General features: G+C 36.6%; 2 protein-coding genes across 3 annotated transcripts; both read right to left on the bottom strand.

Moving 5' to 3' along the window:
• Positions 1–4,761: 4,761 nt before the first annotated feature.
• On the bottom strand, positions 4,762–8,104 carry LOC125209100 (ACT domain-containing protein ACR6-like). 2 transcript variants are annotated; one of them, XM_048108702.2, is made up of 7 exons: positions 7,933–8,103; positions 7,430–7,475; positions 7,228–7,342; positions 7,074–7,141; positions 6,011–6,616; positions 5,411–5,515; positions 4,762–5,322 (listed from the first exon to the last, which is right to left on the bottom strand). In XM_048108702.2, exons 1-7 carry the CDS (start codon positions 7,977–7,979, stop codon positions 4,993–4,995), a joined length of 1,317 nt encoding a protein of 438 aa, XP_047964659.1. In that variant the 5' UTR covers positions 7,980–8,103; the 3' UTR covers positions 4,762–4,992. The 2 variants fall into 2 exon arrangements, with proteins under 2 accessions (XP_047964659.1, XP_047964662.1); XM_048108705.2 differs by having other exon boundaries at positions 5,033–5,322; positions 5,403–5,515; positions 7,933–8,104.
• Positions 8,105–13,119: 5,015 nt separating this feature from the next.
• LOC125209953 (protein DETOXIFICATION 24-like) lies at positions 13,120–17,274 on the bottom strand. Its single transcript, XM_089066599.1, has 9 exons — positions 17,041–17,274; positions 16,343–16,746; positions 15,974–15,982; positions 15,928–15,938; positions 15,355–15,472; positions 14,933–15,019; positions 14,801–14,857; positions 14,675–14,717; positions 13,120–13,517 (listed from the first exon to the last, which is right to left on the bottom strand). Exons 1-9 carry the CDS (start codon positions 17,272–17,274, stop codon positions 13,341–13,343), a joined length of 1,140 nt encoding a protein of 379 aa, XP_088922725.1. The 3' UTR covers positions 13,120–13,340.
• Between the last annotated feature and the right edge of the window lie 1,265 nt (positions 17,275–18,539).

The raw sequence follows: 18,539 nt of genomic DNA, 5'->3' as shown, positions 1-18,539 counted from the left end.
AAAATCTTTAGGTAAATAAATAGAATATTTGGTAAGATCTTATTTTCCACAATTAAATAAATAAATATTGTGAAGTAGGGAAGAAGAATTAACAAAAATAGACTCTAGGGCAAAATCCCATGATTTTAGAAAATTAGGCTCTTAATTAGCCAAGATTTCGTTTTGAATATTTTTCGGAGTAGAATAAAATATCACGGAGCAAAATAAAATAAAATCCTCTAAGTATATAGGGTAGTAGGCGTGTATTTTGGGGTTCTCCCATAAGGAATATATTTTTATTAACTAAAATAAGATAAGGCAAAATCTCTTGAGGTATGGAAAGATTTGGTAGAATATTTAAATTCTAGGTATGGAAGGAAATCAAATAAGGGATTAACTAAAATAAAATAATTCTTTCCTTCCCACAATAGGTGATTTTCGAAAATCACCAAGGCACAAGGGGACTCGATTTTTCCTCTTTAAAATAAGGAATAATTGGGTCTTGGATTTAATTTGGATAAATCCCAAGAATTAAATTAAATCCGAAAAAATAGAATTCTTTCTCCAAAAATCAAGGGGGCCGAAAATCACAAGAATTGGGTGACAAGTATTTATGGAAATTTTCTCTAATATTTTCACTCACCCTTAACAAATACTCCCTCCGTCCCAGAGAAGTTGGCATACTTTGAAAATGGCACGGGATTTTAGGAGGTTTTGTTTTGTGTGTTAAATGGAGAGAGAAAATATAATTTTTATATTCATGTGAGAGAGATCTTTTTCCAAAAAGGGAAATGTGACATTTTTTGTGGGACAAACTAAAAAGGAAAGTGTGCCAACTTCTCTGGGACGGAGGGAGTAATTCACATTATATTAAAATCACATGCCACATCACATTAGTCAACAAAGTTGACTTTTCAAACTTCCCGGTCAAAGAAACTCATGCAATAAATTCACTTATCAAATAATTCACATCTTCCACGTCATCAATAATAAATTTTAGGGCTCTAAAATTAGGGTTCTAAATTCTGAGATGTTACAGGTCCGGTTATCAACTTCACTGCCAACGGACGACAGCATCATATGGGGTACTACTTAGCCGACGGCATTTATCCGAGGTGGCCAGTTTTCTTGAAGACGATCTCCTGCCCAACGGGTTCCAGGAGAGAGTTTTTTGCAGCTCGCCAAGAAACTGCACGGAAGGACATGGAGTGAGGATTCGGTGTGCTTCAAGCGCGTTGGGGAATAGTGAAAAGCCCGGCTCGTTCCTGGTACATGCATCATATCGCCAATGTCATGTACGCGTGCATCATCTTACACAACATGATTATTCACGATGAAGGTCGTGCAGCTAGCGAACACTTGCAAGCACAACACGCAGAGATTGTGAACACTTAAATGTGCTCGGATATTGGTCAATAGTGGGACGACACGAAATTGTGCTCGGTAGTGTTGAAAATTTCAAAGCAACAAGATGTGCTCGGTAATTCTGAGCACACTCTCTGCGTAAAGCTCAATCTAGCCGTGACCTAAGCATGTGTCATGTCTCTTCCACACGACCCGTGCTACAATATGTTTGCTAGGTAAAGTCCTTTTTGTATTGCAAAAAGAGATTAACACTGCAAGACTAGAGCATACATTAAGTGGGTGTTCGGTTTGCAAGATTATTTGTAGAGTATTTGGTTCATGAAATTCAATACCACAACTCAATCATAGATGGATGATCATGAGATAATTAGTTATAGCTAAACCCCTCAAACAAAAATAATTTCACAACTCAATCCGATATTATATTTTACTATTTTATCCATGAACAACACCGCCTAAATTTAGTTATCAACTATATTATAAATATTAATTTGTACTGTAACATTTATACATATTAAACCACGCAATAATCGCATGAATTTCATACAACAATTAATCAAAGTAAGAATTGTTGCTTGCTCCCCATATATATATTTATAAGATATACTCCATATAACATATATCTACACGAAATCGTCTGAATTGATGAGCTCAAGCCGGAATCTCTCCCGAACGGTGGAGATGTATCTAGTGGCCTTGGCATCCACAGCTTCGTCGCCGCCACCACCAGCGTAAAAATTGTCGAGTTTGGCGTCCCGACCGGGCACGGCGGCGAATGCCACCTTAGGCATGTGATGTGGAAACACTTGGTCCTGCTTCACAATGATAAACCCGGCCGTGGTCGACGAGGAATCGGGCTTGGGCTTGGCTGAGCCGCGGTACAAGGACTTGAGCATCTTCGATTTGGCTAAGCCTTTGCGCTTGCTGCTGCGGTTCGACTCCATTTTACAATCGAGATATTTTTTGTGTGTTGGTTTGTTTGAGTGATGAAAGTTGTGTTGTGGGGATATATATAGACACATGCATGATAGGACTAAGGGGGTCATTTATGTCATTTTAATCATTCTTAAAATCTTGCAAATTAAATCATAACTTTAATTCAAATTCGTACTTGTACATAGAAAAGGTCTAAATTCGTAGTAGCATATATAATTACTATTTTGTTCCACATCAACAAATATCCAACATGTAGTATGTAAGTATTATATTTCAATTAGTTCTCCGTTTTTTTGGGATATCCCAATATATATTCCATTTTCTCCATTTCGGTTATTAAAAGAGATTTTTACTTACATATAGTATAGAGTAGTTTTTATTATTTAATGGTATATAAATTTCATTTTTCCAAGACAAATTTATGTACTTACTGTGTACAAAAATGGATGTGGACCAATGTGCTCGAATTTTTGGAATATAAAAAGATTTATCATATCTCCCAAGTAATCATTAGTATAAAAAGGAAACTGCTTAATTAGATAACAAAGAATTAGAATAATCTAAGCCAGTTTTGGCATGAGATTACTTTTATCACTATAGCGTAGATTTCCATGAAAATATCTAACAGAGTGAAAATTGAATGGAATATTTTTCTACAAAACATTAAAAAGAAATTCTCAGGTGCATGGATAAGATTCGAATCGTTTTCACTTCTTTTTTCTATCATATTCCGACGTACTAAATGAAAAGACACAGGATATTTATGCTTTCATAGAGGTTTTGATTCATTTGATGAGCCATTCTAACATTTTTGTTTTTTCTTGACATCAATATCCAATTTTTTTATCTGAATATATATGGTTTTGAAAATTTGATTTGCTGATTACATCCTTATTAGTATGATAGAGTCTCATTATATACAAATCCACTTATTATTATAAAACCGCAAAACTAGATCAAATTAGGGTTTCTAGATCTACTTTTTTTATAGATGAGTTGCACAAATGTATAAATTATTATCGCCTTCATCACGAGCCTAATTTATTTCAAGCCTAATTTACTTGACCCAGAGCAAATAACATATTAGGAGTATTGGCATGTAAAGATCTAAAGTTGCAGTGTTATGAAAGACAAGTAATAACTTCACACAACTTTTTATAATTTAAGAGTAATTATGCAATTCTTCATTTTCAATTGAGTCAAATGGCAAAACAGAATAAAATAAAGTTGAAATGACTATACGAGATAAATAAAACAGTTCTAGTGGTTGAACATGAATCTTACCATAGATTTACATGTCAACTTCAGATAAGTACTTGACATGATAAAGTCATGGCAAATGTTTCAAGATAAGATAGATATATATGACGAACCTTGGATAAAATGTTTTTTCGCTCTAGCTAGTAGGTCCGAGTTTGGATCACTATGACGCATAGGTTATTAAGAACATATTATACTCTCTCCGTTTTATGGTACTACTCGTGTATTTGTGTCTCTCCAGTGCCTCAATGCTACGTATAATCTTTACCTTTCACCTTCATAGTCACCAAATCTCAAATATTAAGATGTAACATTCTGTGTTCAATTATCATCTATTGCCAATAACGAAAACAAAACATCTTTTCCTTGACCAGTAAAACTCCTAAATTAAGCAGTTAACTATGAAATTTGTAAAATGTAGTGTAATAGCTATAGCTAATTAGAGCAAACGATCCATCAGCTGTACAAAAGATTAAAACTTTTCTTATCATTTCCCTTTTTGGTAAAAGTCAACACATTCTTTTCACTTACTTTACTCTTTATTATTACTTTATTCTCTCTTCATCTCTCTACTTTTTTCATTTATTACTTTATTCTTCATTTATTTAACTCACTTAACATATTTAACTCACTTTCTTAAATCGAATGCTGAAAAGAAGCGCCCCACTGTCGTAGAACGGAGGGAGTAGTAATTAATAAATTGGTTCTATCTAAACCGGTCTGATTTGATTTAAAATTTAAGAATATTATGAACGTACAATTTATGTGAGTTTATGTTTATTCAATTTTTGTAGGCTAAAAGCTACTACAAGTTTTACATGATTTAATTATCTCAATTTGTCAAAAGGAGGTTCATTGTTAGATGGAGTACCTCATTCTATTAAATTAAGACTCTATGTTTATGATGCATTCAACAATTTATTAAATCTCGTTAACAAAATGTGAGTATTAATTAATTTATTGATAGTAGGATAATATCTCAATCTTCTCACATCAAGTGGCATTTCTTCCTCTTTACAAACTTGGCTCCATATTCGAAACTCGTTTGATTCTTTCATGTACCCTTTTTTTTAACTTTGGAATCTTGATAACTTTTTGGTCTAAATGAAATTTCCTATGCACCTCAATATTCGTCAGCATTGAATCAACAGTGAACCTTGTTCCTTTATCTAGCTAGAATTTATTAACACTACATATATTTTACATGTATATTACAACTAATTTACATAACTTTCCACATTAGAACTATCCTGTATGAACATAGTGTACAGTATATTTACATTGCGCAAGGAAAGACCCCGCTAAACATAACCCGAGCACGGGGCATTTTCGTTACACCCTACTGTCTCATTCTCATCTAGAGCTACAACGCGCATTCTACTTCAATGGGAATGGCCCGGTTCTCGTAGTATGCTTACAAAGACTATTGGTAATGCACGGGAGTCGAGAGTACTATCCGATCAAGAAACTGGAAAAAGATCGATTCCTGAACAAGTTACCCAAAATGAGGGCGATGTTGCTCCCCTGTTGTTGTTTGTCCGAGCAGTTTGTGTTCCATTTGACGTGCAAGACGTCTTGTCCGATCTGTTGGCGGATGGAGTCGACTATTGTAGGATCAACTTCGTCTCCCGTCACATCCGTGACGCAGAAAATATGCCTGGCCTTCCCGCCCTTGCTAGAAATTTCTGCTCTTTTGATATAGAGGTTGTTTTCTCTAAGTATCCTTGTGATGTTAGGAAGAAGTCCAATTCTGTCCTCTGCACATAATTCCAACTCCAATCCCTGCAAAGAAACAAGGATTTGCCATTACAAGACTATATACTATCGAGTCGAGAATCATTTCTTGAGTATTGAAAACTCACAAGCATACCTCGGAGCTTCTCCTTTCAATGGCTGTTTCTAGACGTTGTGCAATACGTTCTCGTTCAGCTTCTGATTGTACGGGAACACCATCAACACAACGCACGTAGTATTCCTGCAGTTTTGGATAGCATGAGAATACTACGCCCGTTACCTGATACTAGCTAGACAAAATTAATCTCTCCGTCTCACTAAAAAGTGACACATTTTCCTTTCTGAGATGTCCCATTTTGATACATTTCTGAAAATGAAAACACGACTCTCTCTACACTTGACACACTAAAAAACAGTGCATTGAATCTTGTGCTGAAAAAGAAATGCATCCCTTCTAATAATTCAAATGAGACGAAGGGATTAATCTTAAGTTTTATGATGTTTGACGCTATAAAGTTACGCCATGATAATGCCAAACACAAACATCTTACCAAGTAAATTGAGCCAACATAATAATAGCAGAAACAGGATAAGCCAATAAGTAATTTGTTTATTAATACAGTACTTTGCCATCTATTATTGATTAAAAATTGACACCCCTATGCGAAATACAATGACTTTATTTTCAGTATGCTATCAATATAGAATTGCAAAAATTACGCGGGAGGAATTTTACCTGATATGCTTCATCTGTCCCTCCACGGACTACTCCATGAAAAACAACGTATTGCATATCCGTCAGAGTGCATATGGTATCAAATAACAGCTTAGGTCGATCGTCTGACCTCACAGTTATGACTGTATAACCCTTTTCAGTCCGATCCGAGACTGTTACTAAAGGACTTGAACTCTTGTCCTGAACTACTCTCGCTTTTGAGCCTTCACTCTTTTCGAAATCCTGATCAGCCAACATCTGGTGCAACCTTCTCTCACGGTGAGCGACTCCAGGGGGAGATACAGTCAATTTTGCAGTGTTCGTATCATAGTTTGATCTAAGAACATTGCACAGACGCTCCTTTATAGTTGAAAGGCGTTTAGTATCCCCAATTGCACATCCAGTGGAATAATCAGTTATGTGAACCACTGCTGCGGCTCGTGCCTTGTGCGTCCACAACTCAGCACTTACCACCCAACAGTGGAGATCAGCGAGGATCGCACATACCTCGGATAACAATCCTGTCCTGTCTGCCCCCGTCAGTTCAATGCAGGTGTACTCTTCATACGGCACCATTCCAACCATCCCTGTCACAGTAGGTGCCGAGTCATCATCGCTTTCGAGTTTCTGAAAATAGCATTATCATGAACATTTGTAAATCCCATGCAAGAATCCATAACTGAAGCAGTGTAAGGTAGAACATTTACTCGAATGTAAGTAGTAAAAAGTTGTTTTTCGCACAAATTAAAAACGACTCAACCTATCTCGGAAGAAACATAACGATCTGATGTAGATTTAGTTCATACAAGATTAGTACTCTATTCTTAAAAAGGCACCATCAAGTAAAAGTCTATGCAATAAACAAGAATCCTTCAATCCCCCTAAACATCTTGCTTATATCAGAATTGAGAAATTCTATTGCTCGGATCTTTAGTATTCTCTTATCTATTAACCGTGTTGCCTAAATCTGTGTTTACTATTTAGGCAGAACACCGTTACCATTTTTTACTAAAAAACTGAAAGAAACCTCAAAAACAGGAGAGCTTGGATCCTAAATCCGAAGAAAAATGAGAAAAGGCTGTACCGTTTGGATGTCACTGATGACCTCTTGATCCATAATCTTCTTTCGGTTGCAATCAACCACATTGAACACTGCATCGAAAACCAAGTAAACGAACATACGAGCTATTTCAAAAACCTTTACCGCAGAATAACACATTGCAATTAAACCAGCTTACCATCCATGAACCATCCAGCATCAGAAGAGATATAGCCTTTTACAATAACCAGATTCATGTCTGTTAGAATCTGAACAACATGAAGAAGAGTTCCATGCTTTTTGACACTGTCAACCTAGACAAAATGCAAACCAACAACCAAGGCTCTACAAATTAAACCAGCTCAGTCAAATTCAATCCATGATCAAGCAAATGTGTATACCTTTATTATAGTGGCATCAGCACAGGATTCATTGTCAATCACAACCCTGCAATCAGAAGCCCTAATTAGAGATCATAAATACTGAGTTTACTTTAAAATTTCCAACCATATAAGCAATTATACCCACAATGTGCTAATTCAGAGTTCTGCATGAAGGTATTCGGGTAAATTAGGGATTGTTCAAGCTCATTCACGAAGATTAAAGAGGATCTCCCAATTCTAGCTATGAATCCATTGGATTGCATTTTTATATTCTTTCTAAAAACTGAATTAGAGATGCTAGATCACAAAAATAAGCAATTAGATTCATGATTTGCTAATTCAGAGTTAAATCATGAATTATTCAAGCTCATTCACGAAGAATATGAGAATCCCCAAATTCAAGCTATGAATCTACCGCATTGCATTTTTTTTTTTTCTAAAAACAGAATTGGAATTGTTAGATCGCAGGAAATTATCAATTACGGTGAATCGAGATAAATCAGTGGAAGAAAAACAAAAACCTGGGAGGATTGATCCTTCGGATGAGCTTGGCAAACTCATCATCCATTTCTTTGTTTCCGAAAAAACAAATGAATATGAATAAATAAAATTAAAAAAATCAATACATGATCTTATTTCATTTGAGAAGGAAAGAGGTGGAGAGAGGAAGTTGTGAATGTTTTAGAGAGAGAAGGTCCGGCGGCGGCGGCGGAGATATGTTGCCTACAACATAGCTGCTCTTTCCACGTGGATTTTCCTGCTATTGCCACGTGGATTTTCCTCTGACTGAAGTTGACCGTATGTTTGAATAATCCGACAACTATAGCACCTAATTTTCATTGCTGATTACAAAGTGTGATAAAACGTGTTCCTTTTCAAATGCCAACATGGACTATGAAGTTCTCTGTATAAACTCTTTCACTTAGTTTTCTCAGATCCATTTTCTGGCATTATCATTAATCATGGCTGCTTATGGAGCTCTGGTTTCTCTTATGCATATCATAGATACCCTCGAGAAACATCCTTCTCCTCCCATTTCTATCGACGAAAAACAAGTTCAATCCCTCACTCAACACATTACCTTCTTGCAGGAGTTTCTTGATTGCTATATTTCCCCTTTTGCTGATAGCCACGAAGCTGATCCATTGGAGCGTCGCATTGCTGATGCAGTTTACGCGGCTGAGGATGTTATCGAATCCCATATTGTGGATCAAATTCACAGTGGATCCACAATCGTTGCAGATCATGACTTCTATCACAATCTACACAAAGTGATAGAAGAAATGGATCTGATCAACAAAGAGGTGAAGAGCATTGCACTTCAAGCTCAGACCAAGCAGAAGCCCGTTGCTGCCTTGTCGGCGTCTTCTCCCACTGTGAAAGAAAACGTGATCCTGGGCTCTAAAGAAGTGTTTTTTGAAGTTCTAGATAAGCTCGCTGGAAATCAACTCAACCTCCAAATCATCCCCAAACAAACGTCGATCGCATTGAGGAACGCTACAACGAGGTGAAACCGAGGTGGGCGTTGGAGCAAGGTTCAGCTGCGCAAGTGTTGGGATCGGATCAAGCTCCACGTTAACAACTCATGTTATATCTACAACAAGAACAGGGACGGAAGGGCTAGCGGTGAGAGTATGGAGGATGTCTTCAACAAGTCGTTGTCAGAGTACCAACGACAGTTCGGGAAGTTCAAGCTGTACAATGTTTGGCTGATCTTGAAGGACAAGCCGAAATTCAACGGAGGGATACCGGCTGGATCCTCGGCTGTGAAGCGGACGAAGAACACCGCCACTAGCGGTTACACGAGCAGCGGCCCATCTCTTGTGGATCTGAATGCTGAGCCGGAAGGGAGTTCCGGCACGCCTACGTCTACTTTTAGACGTCCCATTGGCACCAAGGCTGCCAAAGCCCAGGCCAAAGGGAAGGCGAAGGCGGGCGCGTCTAGATCGGCGGCTCCCCCGTAGGCTGCACCTCCTCCATCTGCTCAGCTCATGGACAGGGCGATCGAGGAGTTCGGAGGTTTTCGCGAGGTGGATGAGTATAGGTTTATAATTGACGCCCAAAACAGTCTTCGTCAGCAAACCGATCCGGAAGCCCGACAGAGGACTAAGAATATGATCAAGAATTTGGCACAGAGGTTAAATTTAGATGACTAGTTTGGTTTTTTTTTTTTTTATTTAGTATTTTAGTTTTAATGTAGTTTTTTTTAGCTAAGTATGATGTAGTTTCACTTTTAAATTAAGTAATGTAGTTTTTTTTTTTTTGGTTGCATTTGTGGTGTTTAATAAAATATATTTTGGTATTTTAGTTTAATTAAAAATAAAATTGAAAAACAATGATTTAAAATTGAAATGAAAAGTGGATAAGAGATAGGGCATCCACTAGGGCTCCACCATTGCAGAAAGATAGAGCATGCTGATGTGGCAACCACTAGGACTCTCAATAGAGTTTTCACTAGGGCATCCATTGTGTATGCTCTTAGTAAGCGTCTCTGAATGCAAATTGGAGACGTTGTTAAAAAACACCCCGAATACAAATTAAAATCACTTAAAAATATCTCTAAATGTGACTTAGGGACACATTAAGGTGTATCCAACTATAGAATGATATCCATTACATCTAACAAATTCACTTAGAATTCAAACAAATACAAACTCCCAATATGGAAGAATTGTATCAACGGGAATTATAAAAATTTAACAATATTCACATAGAGAATAAAAGCAGAATACTATATACACACTTCACTTTATTAGAAATAAATCTCTTTCTCCTTTCTCCTCATTAAAATATTCAATTATTTTTCTTTTCTCTACTTACTGTACCTTACAACTCCTCCAAAAATCTTGTGCCACTCAAAAATGTGGATATCTTGAGTTACACGAAGGGAGTACAAAATAGTAGTAGTATTCCCCCGACCCATTAAAGATAACTCACTTTTCTTTTAGTTTGTCTCAACCAAGATGACTCATTACTAATAATGGAAACACCTTTCATCTTTACTTTATTCTCTCACTCTTACTTTACTCTCTCCACTTAACACACAAAATAAAATTGCATAAAAACTCGTACCGCCCAAGGAAGGGGTCATCTTCCTTGGGAGTTGGGACGGAGGGATTACATACATAATTTAATCTGTAGAAATATAATTGTCTCACACAATAAAAATATAGAAACATAATACTTGTAGGTGGTGTTAAGTTTCCTAGATAAATTAGTAGCAACATATAATCTAAAATTAAGTTGGTGAGATTATTTAGTAGGAAGGGATTGGCTATGACTAATTATCACATGACTATCAACTAGGATTAACTCATGAGATTCAAACTTATGAACCAAACATAATATAAATTTAATAATGAGATATGATCTTGCAAACCGAACACTCACGTATTGCATAAAAAACAATATTCCATCTGTTCCATTAAAAATGTAACGTTTTTCTTTTTAGATTGTCCTATTAAAAATGAAACGTTTTCTAAAAGGAAAATACCACCATCTCTATTTTTTCCATCTCTCTTCATTAAATCATAACACAACACTACAGTATATAAAATAAATTCTCTCTACTTGTTTTTCATGCTTTTATTTTGTTTACTTTTGTTTCCTCACTTATATCAATTTTTTTCTCTATTTTTAGGAGCTTTTCATCCAAATCTTATGCATGTGTGTTCGACCTCTAATTATTACTCCGTTCGTTCCGTTCAAGTTGACCAACTTTCTTTTTTTGCTTATTCCAATTAAGATGATCATTTTCCAATTTTATAAATAACCTCCTCTCTCTTCTATACTCATTAAAATATTCAACAATTTTTTTCTCTCTATTTTATTATACTTAACAACATTTCCTAAAATATGCAAGTGAGATTTCGTTAGAATCCTTATGAAATTATCTTTAATTTGATATATATTATACGAAAAAATAATTTAAATCGAGAAAGTTATATGCGTTTTAAAGTTATGAGATATTTTTCAAAAGTTAGTTACAACTAATTTGTTGTAAATTGACCTTAATATCCTTATTGACATTCTGAGGCTGATGATCTAGACCCTTGATTTGAATATATATGGGCTATTCTTTAATTGTAGTTAGCAATTAAGTATTGAGTTAGCAATATAACACTTCCCATTAAAAATTTAGTGTGATCTTTAAATTTTTCTTCTACTATTTTACAAGAATACAATTACGATATTACCTTTTAAAATTCATGGGAGAATTATACTACTAATCTGTCTTGTATTTTAAAAATTTCAAGAATACAAATACCCCAACTAATTTTTTAAAATTTTGCATTTTTATATGTCTAATACTGTATTATTTTAATTCTTCGTACTATTATGGTTTATTATTGTATTTATGTTTAAATTACTAAGTTAACAGTTTATTTTCTAGACTCTAAAGATATCCAATGCGTATTTATCATAATATAAAAATATATTCCCTCCGTCTGTTATTAAATGTTCCATTTTTCCTTTTTCGTCCGTACGTCAATAAATGCCCATATCACTTTTACCATATTTGGTAAGTGAACTCTACATTGCACTAGCGCATTCCACTCATATTTTATTATAAAACCAATATATAAAAGTAGTTCCCACATTATACCAACTTTTCTACCCACTTTACTTCATAAAGTCAAACAATTTCTTAAAACCCGTGTGTATCAATATGAGACATTTAACAGCGGACGGAGGGAGTATGATACTTTGTTTAAACTCTCCCATTGAAAATCTTTGATACTAGTACATCATTACGGACCACTTATACAACTTAAGAAGATTAAACGCTCCTAACGAGGCGTTAGGATTAGTTTAAACTCTTAAGACATAAATATGCGCCCTTATTGCTAAATTTATGCACAGACTTATAAAAAATTCTAGTTCCGTCACTGTAGCCAGTGACTCCGGCCATGCATTGCTCACCATATTGCAAACGAAGCATATCATTTGCATAGCTCTCTCCCTCTCTCTGCATAGTCTTCCGTCGACGTTGTGCCCTTGCCATCATCCAGTTCGCCAGAGCTTGTTCTGTTTGCGGTGCTGGAACGAATAACACGAAGCCGTTTTATGTTTGGGGATGACACGCCAATCCAAGAGCATACAGGGGTGTATCTCGTCTTGCGGAAAGAAGACTACTCGACTCGGCTTACAAATTACATCTACGGTTTATAGTTTCTCACTTGTATTTTCGTTTCACTTTATTTCTTTTTAATTTCTCCATTCTTCATTGGGAATGTAGTACGCCCTACTAGTAATTTCAACCAAAAAAAAAACATTCAATCACTTAAGACGGGACCGGAGGAGTTTATGAATTTTGATTGTGTTGTGTTGCATTTATAAATGAGAAGATGGGTTGAACCGCTTGGGGGCGCGAACCACCATAGTCCATAGATGTCCAGGTTTGGCTTGGCCGTACACATTTCATGACTTAGAGAAACGCTAAAGTAGTTTCAGTGTGCAATTAGTATTTAGAAGAAATTTTAGTTTCAAATCAGTCAATAGCGTGAAACTCGTAGCATTTTATTTTATTTACGAAATTGAGAGGGAGTCCTTCGCGCCACATAAACATGCATTTAAACTCTCTAATTAGCACAATTAATCTCTGAATAATGTAAAAATAGTCTCCAGCCAAAACATGTTTTATATTCGATTATGTAGTTATGTAGTTATGTAGTTATGTAGTAGATATCCTCTTTAAATTATTGTAGTAATTTGTAAAAGGCCCGACGAGTGATGCAGAATAAAAATGACTACCAAAGCAAAATAACTCTAGTTATGTCTGAAACGTATCCAAATCGTAAATGGCAAAAAACAAAAACATGGTGACGATGATGATGTTCTTTTGATCCCTAATGAAGCACCAAAATGATAGACGTTTAATGTCTAACAATCTTCAACAGCCACTGCATCTTTTGCAGAAAACTTCAAGCTAGCTCAGATCCGAATTATTAGCTTCCTTTGAAGATTTGAGGTACCACTTTCTCAGACGAGCCGAAGCTTTTAGTACCTCTTCGTCCCAGTTCGACCTCCACATCATGAACGATAGCGCGATTGTCTCTGTGATGACACCGCAGAGCATTCCAATCCACAAGACTTTGCATAAGTACTAGTACGTAACTTAGGCTCAGCATAAAAATAAATGAATTTGCACATGAATTTGAAGATTGATTATTCAGGAGCATGCTTGGTTGTGATTTTAAGTTCTATATGAATTCATGCTAACATGACATGCTTATAAAAACTTGAAAAGATTTAACTTGCGGTTTGAGAATCATTACCTCAAAAGAACGATAAAAAGATTTATTCAAAAGTGCCCCTGCTTGAAATTCTCCTTTTTTAAAAATGCTTGCTTCAAAACTTGCTAGGAAAGGTGAAAACTTTTCTGTCTACTTGCTTAAAATTCTGGGTGAGAAGGGATTTTGGGTGTGTAGGATTTTGGTAGAAAGAAATTTGAGAGTGCATCGAAAAAGCGTGAAACTGGATTTTGGAGTGTGTAGAAAAGCTATGCGTTGGAGAAGTTATGAAACTGAAATTTTAACAACTCTTCCTCCTTATACTAATCTCTGCCGACACTCATGCGAAAAGAAAAAAATAATTAACTAACCGGTGAAGACTTTTAATTCAATGCTCTTCCGGATTTTGGGAATGTGTCTCCCTTGATTCAATTTCTTGTCTGCAGATTTTTGCAGAAATAATTCATCTTTACATACACGCACATATATATATATACACTAACTATAAAACTATAAAACGTGACATATATACATATGTGATGGCTTCGGGTCGTTTTCAGTTTTCAGTGAATAGTACTGCACTATTCACATGTTGACTATGGTTAAAGATGGTAAAAGTTATTTTGTTACTGTATTATTATTACAGTGTCGTTTCTGACTTGTCCATCATTTGTAGGAAGTTGGGGGTCTCTTGAAGATAGAATACTAGCTTTGCGAAGAAGCCTTAGCTTGTTTTTGTAACATCATAATTTAGTACGTTTCTCATTTGAAGAGAAATGACTATATTTTGTAAATGGACATTTAATATTCATCTGATTTATACACGAACAATTATTTTATCGCTTCATGTATCTTCTTGCACATCAAATTTCTTGATCAAAATTATTTTTTCATTGGCCCTTAACTATCAATTAAAACCCATCAAGGATTTTAATACAAAGAAACATAGAAGTTTAAAATACTACTTGCCTTAATATATTTATTTACTTTATACACGTTTAATGACGTTAATTTGAGCGGGGTATTACACGGCATTAGCATCTCCTCTTCCCAGCTCATTAGCAACCCTCACACTGCACATAAAAGGGAACAAGTTTTCAGACAGGGGAGTGGCGTGATAAAAAGACTTCGCACTGAACCATAAGTTAGCGCGTACCATGCAGTGCCAAGAATGCCCAAGCATATCATGAACTCCCATCCGTTGATGTTGAGGCTGCAAATCTCTGGTTTTAGTTTCCATCGTTGTAATATAGTCCAAAACAAGACATTTACTGAATCGAACACTCACCAAATAGAGAAGGCAGAAATGGCAACTTCAGCATTCTTCATGTACCCTGCTACCAAGACTAGAATGGCGTAGTACCATAGCTCAAGGCTGTAAAAATAACCGAAAAAGTTTTATTAAGTCGGTCACTGAACAATGACAACGATGTCCTCTCACTTCTATAAACCACTTTTCTTAAGGAAATGATGTAATATGCACACAACTTCAAGTCTTCCGACTCTCAACTAAACTAACTGTACTTCAAAAATAGAAAGAATTGAGCATTAAACATAAAAGGAAGATGTGTTTGTATTCCCACTATAATCCATTAGTTCTAACTACGAGTAAATATTTTCATCTGAATTACATGGAACGTGTCAAACTTCAGGAACTTGCATCTCCAAACAAGCAATTGAACACAATTGTTTTAGGGAGAAAGGACGTACCAAACCATCAGGCTAGAGGCTATTGAAAGTTTCACCACAGGGAATATGTCCTTAAATGCAGCCATCGAGAAACCTGTCCAAGACTCAGGGCACCATCCACCGAATATGTAGATGAACTCTGTGTTATGACAAATAGGGCAATTGTGAATCGAGAAACAAAAGAACGTAAATAGACACAGAATTTACGTGGTTCACCAACGTTGTTGGTTACCTCCACGGGTAGGAAACGGAGAAAAATTGTATTCAGAGTGTTTTTAGATTATGGCTACAGATTGGATCTGTCAGATCACAGAATTATGTGTCCTACTCCCGTATAAATAGGCACACAAAAGATAGACTGGGCCTAGGAAACATAATCCTATCCCAAATAGGAAACCTAATCCTATACAGATTCAAGGCATACTAATAAATATCCACCTTGACTTGAATTCTCCCTTCTTTCAGCGGAATTCAAAACCCTGGTCTGAAAACCAGGCTCTGATAATTTGTTAGGATCGTGGACTGCAAGTTTGCAACAAACGTTTAATATTGTCTGCTTTGGGTCAAGCCCGCACGGATTTGTTTTTGGGTCACTCCCAAAAGGCCTCAAACTAATTGGGGTTGGACAGGAATTATATACACCTTCCAACTTCCCTCTGACTCCCGATGTGGGATGGAGTTTGTACATAACAAACCTCCCCTCAAACCAGATCACATCGGGACAGACGCAGTCGACACAAACATGGGTCGCGGCCCGACCCATAGCCACCTAACAATACCAGTTTGTTGTGACAAATATGACAATTGTGAATCGAGAAACAAAATAACGTAAATAGACACAGAATTTACGTGGTTCACCAACATTGTGTTGACTACGTCCACGGGCAAGAACGGAGAACAGATTGTATTATGACTGCGGTTTTCAGATACAGATTGCAGAATTATGTGCTCAACTCCCATATATATAGACATGCATTAGACAGACTGGGCCTAGGAAACATAATCCTACTGAGACATGTTCAGTGCAAGCATAGCACCCCCGACCCCCCATTCGAGAATGTAGACGAATAGATATGATAGAGGGAAGTGGACTATGAATTGTAGAACCGACAAGTAAGCTATGATCATGTTCTTTTGCTGTGCTTGCAGATACATTTGAATTGTCAATGCAAACACAATGGAATAGTTGAAGGGGATAAACCACAGTGAAATATATCCGGCAGACACTGCAATATCCTCCTCCTGACCAAGTAGCCTAAAGATAGGAGTTCCAAAGAGAAAGAGAGGCAATAATATAGTCATTGAGAGAAGATCCACGATCCACGACCGTTGCAAGAAAATGCCCATCATGTGGTACTGCTTCGCCCCGTATGCTTGCCCACAGAGAGTCTCAGTTGCACTTGACATTCCAATCTGCATCACAACTAAAGAGTGAAAAACACAACCAATAACACCAGCAAAGATGTGATTATTAAGGTGCACACAGTTCTAGTATCAAATAAAGATTTTGGAATCACAGAACAGTCAATTTTACTAATGAGGATTGGCCTAAATTGATTAAGATTGATTGGAAATGTGGGATATCCTAAGCCCTTGATAATATTTATAAAAACACTGAATCATGCACATTATCAATCTTGAATAGTAGAATTAAAAACAACATACTAACTATATGTTTCATAAACAAAGATGCAAAGGGTGCATTACTAGAATCCCATTCACGAATCGCACGAGCAAGGTCTGAACAAGGGCGTAACCAGCAAGATCGACCGAGCTTATGTGGCCAATAAACGACTGTGTAACTACAATGGTACCAAAAGAAGAAACTCGAGAAATAACACTAGGAAATGCAACCCTCCATATTTTCTTGGACTCCACATAAACTTTCTCCTTTAAATCAACTTCCGGCTCATTTCCGGAGCTCAACAATTGAACTTGCATTTCCGGAACTTGCATCAACCTCCGGCTCATTTCCGCCGTTTATTTCCGACCTAAATGGATATAATTCCATTTAAGAAGAGTGTTTACGATCAACTAAATTTATAACATGTTGAAAAGTTTAATTCTCATTCAACTTGTTTTGTTCTATGGTTTACACGCTTCTAAATAGGCTTAGGAGTACAACAATTAAGGAAAAGATTTACCCTAATTGTGATTGCCTATTACACGGTAAGAATCAATCATAGTATCAATCTCATATCTCCTTAGTTTATTTCCCTCTAATTTGATCTCCTTTTTATTTCTATCCAACACTCCCCCTCAAGTTAAGTAAGGGGATCGCCTATACTTAACTTGCCTAATACTCCATGAAAGCTTTTCGAGTCCACAGCTTTGGTGAGAATATCAGCTAGTTGGTATTCAGATCTGACAAATGGTAGCTCCACGATTTTTGCTTCTATGTTATCTTTGATGAAGTGACGATCAACTTCAACGTGTTTAGTCCGATCATGTTGTATTGGGTTTTCAGATATGCTGATAGCTGCCTTATTGTCGCAGAACAGTTTGCAAGGCATTTGTGGCATAAGCTCCAATTCCGTCATCAACCTCTTGAGCCACAAAATCTCAGTCAATCCACTTTTGATTCCTCGAAACTCTGCCTCAGCACTTGATAAAGCGACCACCTTTTTGTTTTTTACTCCGCCAAGTGACTAAGTTACACGCAACAAATGTGAAGTATCCTGCTGTCGAATTCCTATCATTTGGGTTTCCTGCCCAATCTGCATCTGTGAATCCATAAATATCCATATGACCATGTTTCTTGAACATAACTCCGTGGCCTGGTGTTCCCTTCAAATAACAGACAATCCGTAGTGCTGCCTCCCAATGAGCTGCTTGAGGCTTGTGCATAAACTGACTTACAACTCCAACTGCGTAAGCTATGTCAGGTCTGGTATGGGATAGGTAAATCAACTTCCCAACTAAACGTTGGTACCTTGTGCGATTAGTGGAATCTGCTCCTTCTACTATCTGCAGGCCGTGGTTCTGGATCATAGGAGTGTCTGCAGGCTTACAATCCATCATCCCAGTCTCTGCCAACAAGTCAAGAACATACTTCCTTTGATTAATGAAGATTCCCTTCGGAGACCTTAGTACTTCTACCCCCAGGAAATATTTCAGTAGCCCAAGGTCTTTCATCTCAAATTCCGAAAATAAGTTCTGCCTCAGCTGGCTGATTTCCTCTTCGTCATCGCCTGTGAGAATCATAT

This window comes from Salvia hispanica, chromosome 3, assembly GCF_029641045.1.
Source record: "Salvia hispanica isolate PSC_SH4W2 chromosome 3, Shi_PSC_v1, whole genome shotgun sequence".
Lineage (NCBI taxonomy): Eukaryota > Viridiplantae > Streptophyta > Magnoliopsida > Lamiales > Lamiaceae > Salvia > Salvia hispanica.
The sequence above is the reverse complement of the archived record's forward strand: the minus strand, read 5'-3'. Positions and strand labels throughout refer to the sequence as shown.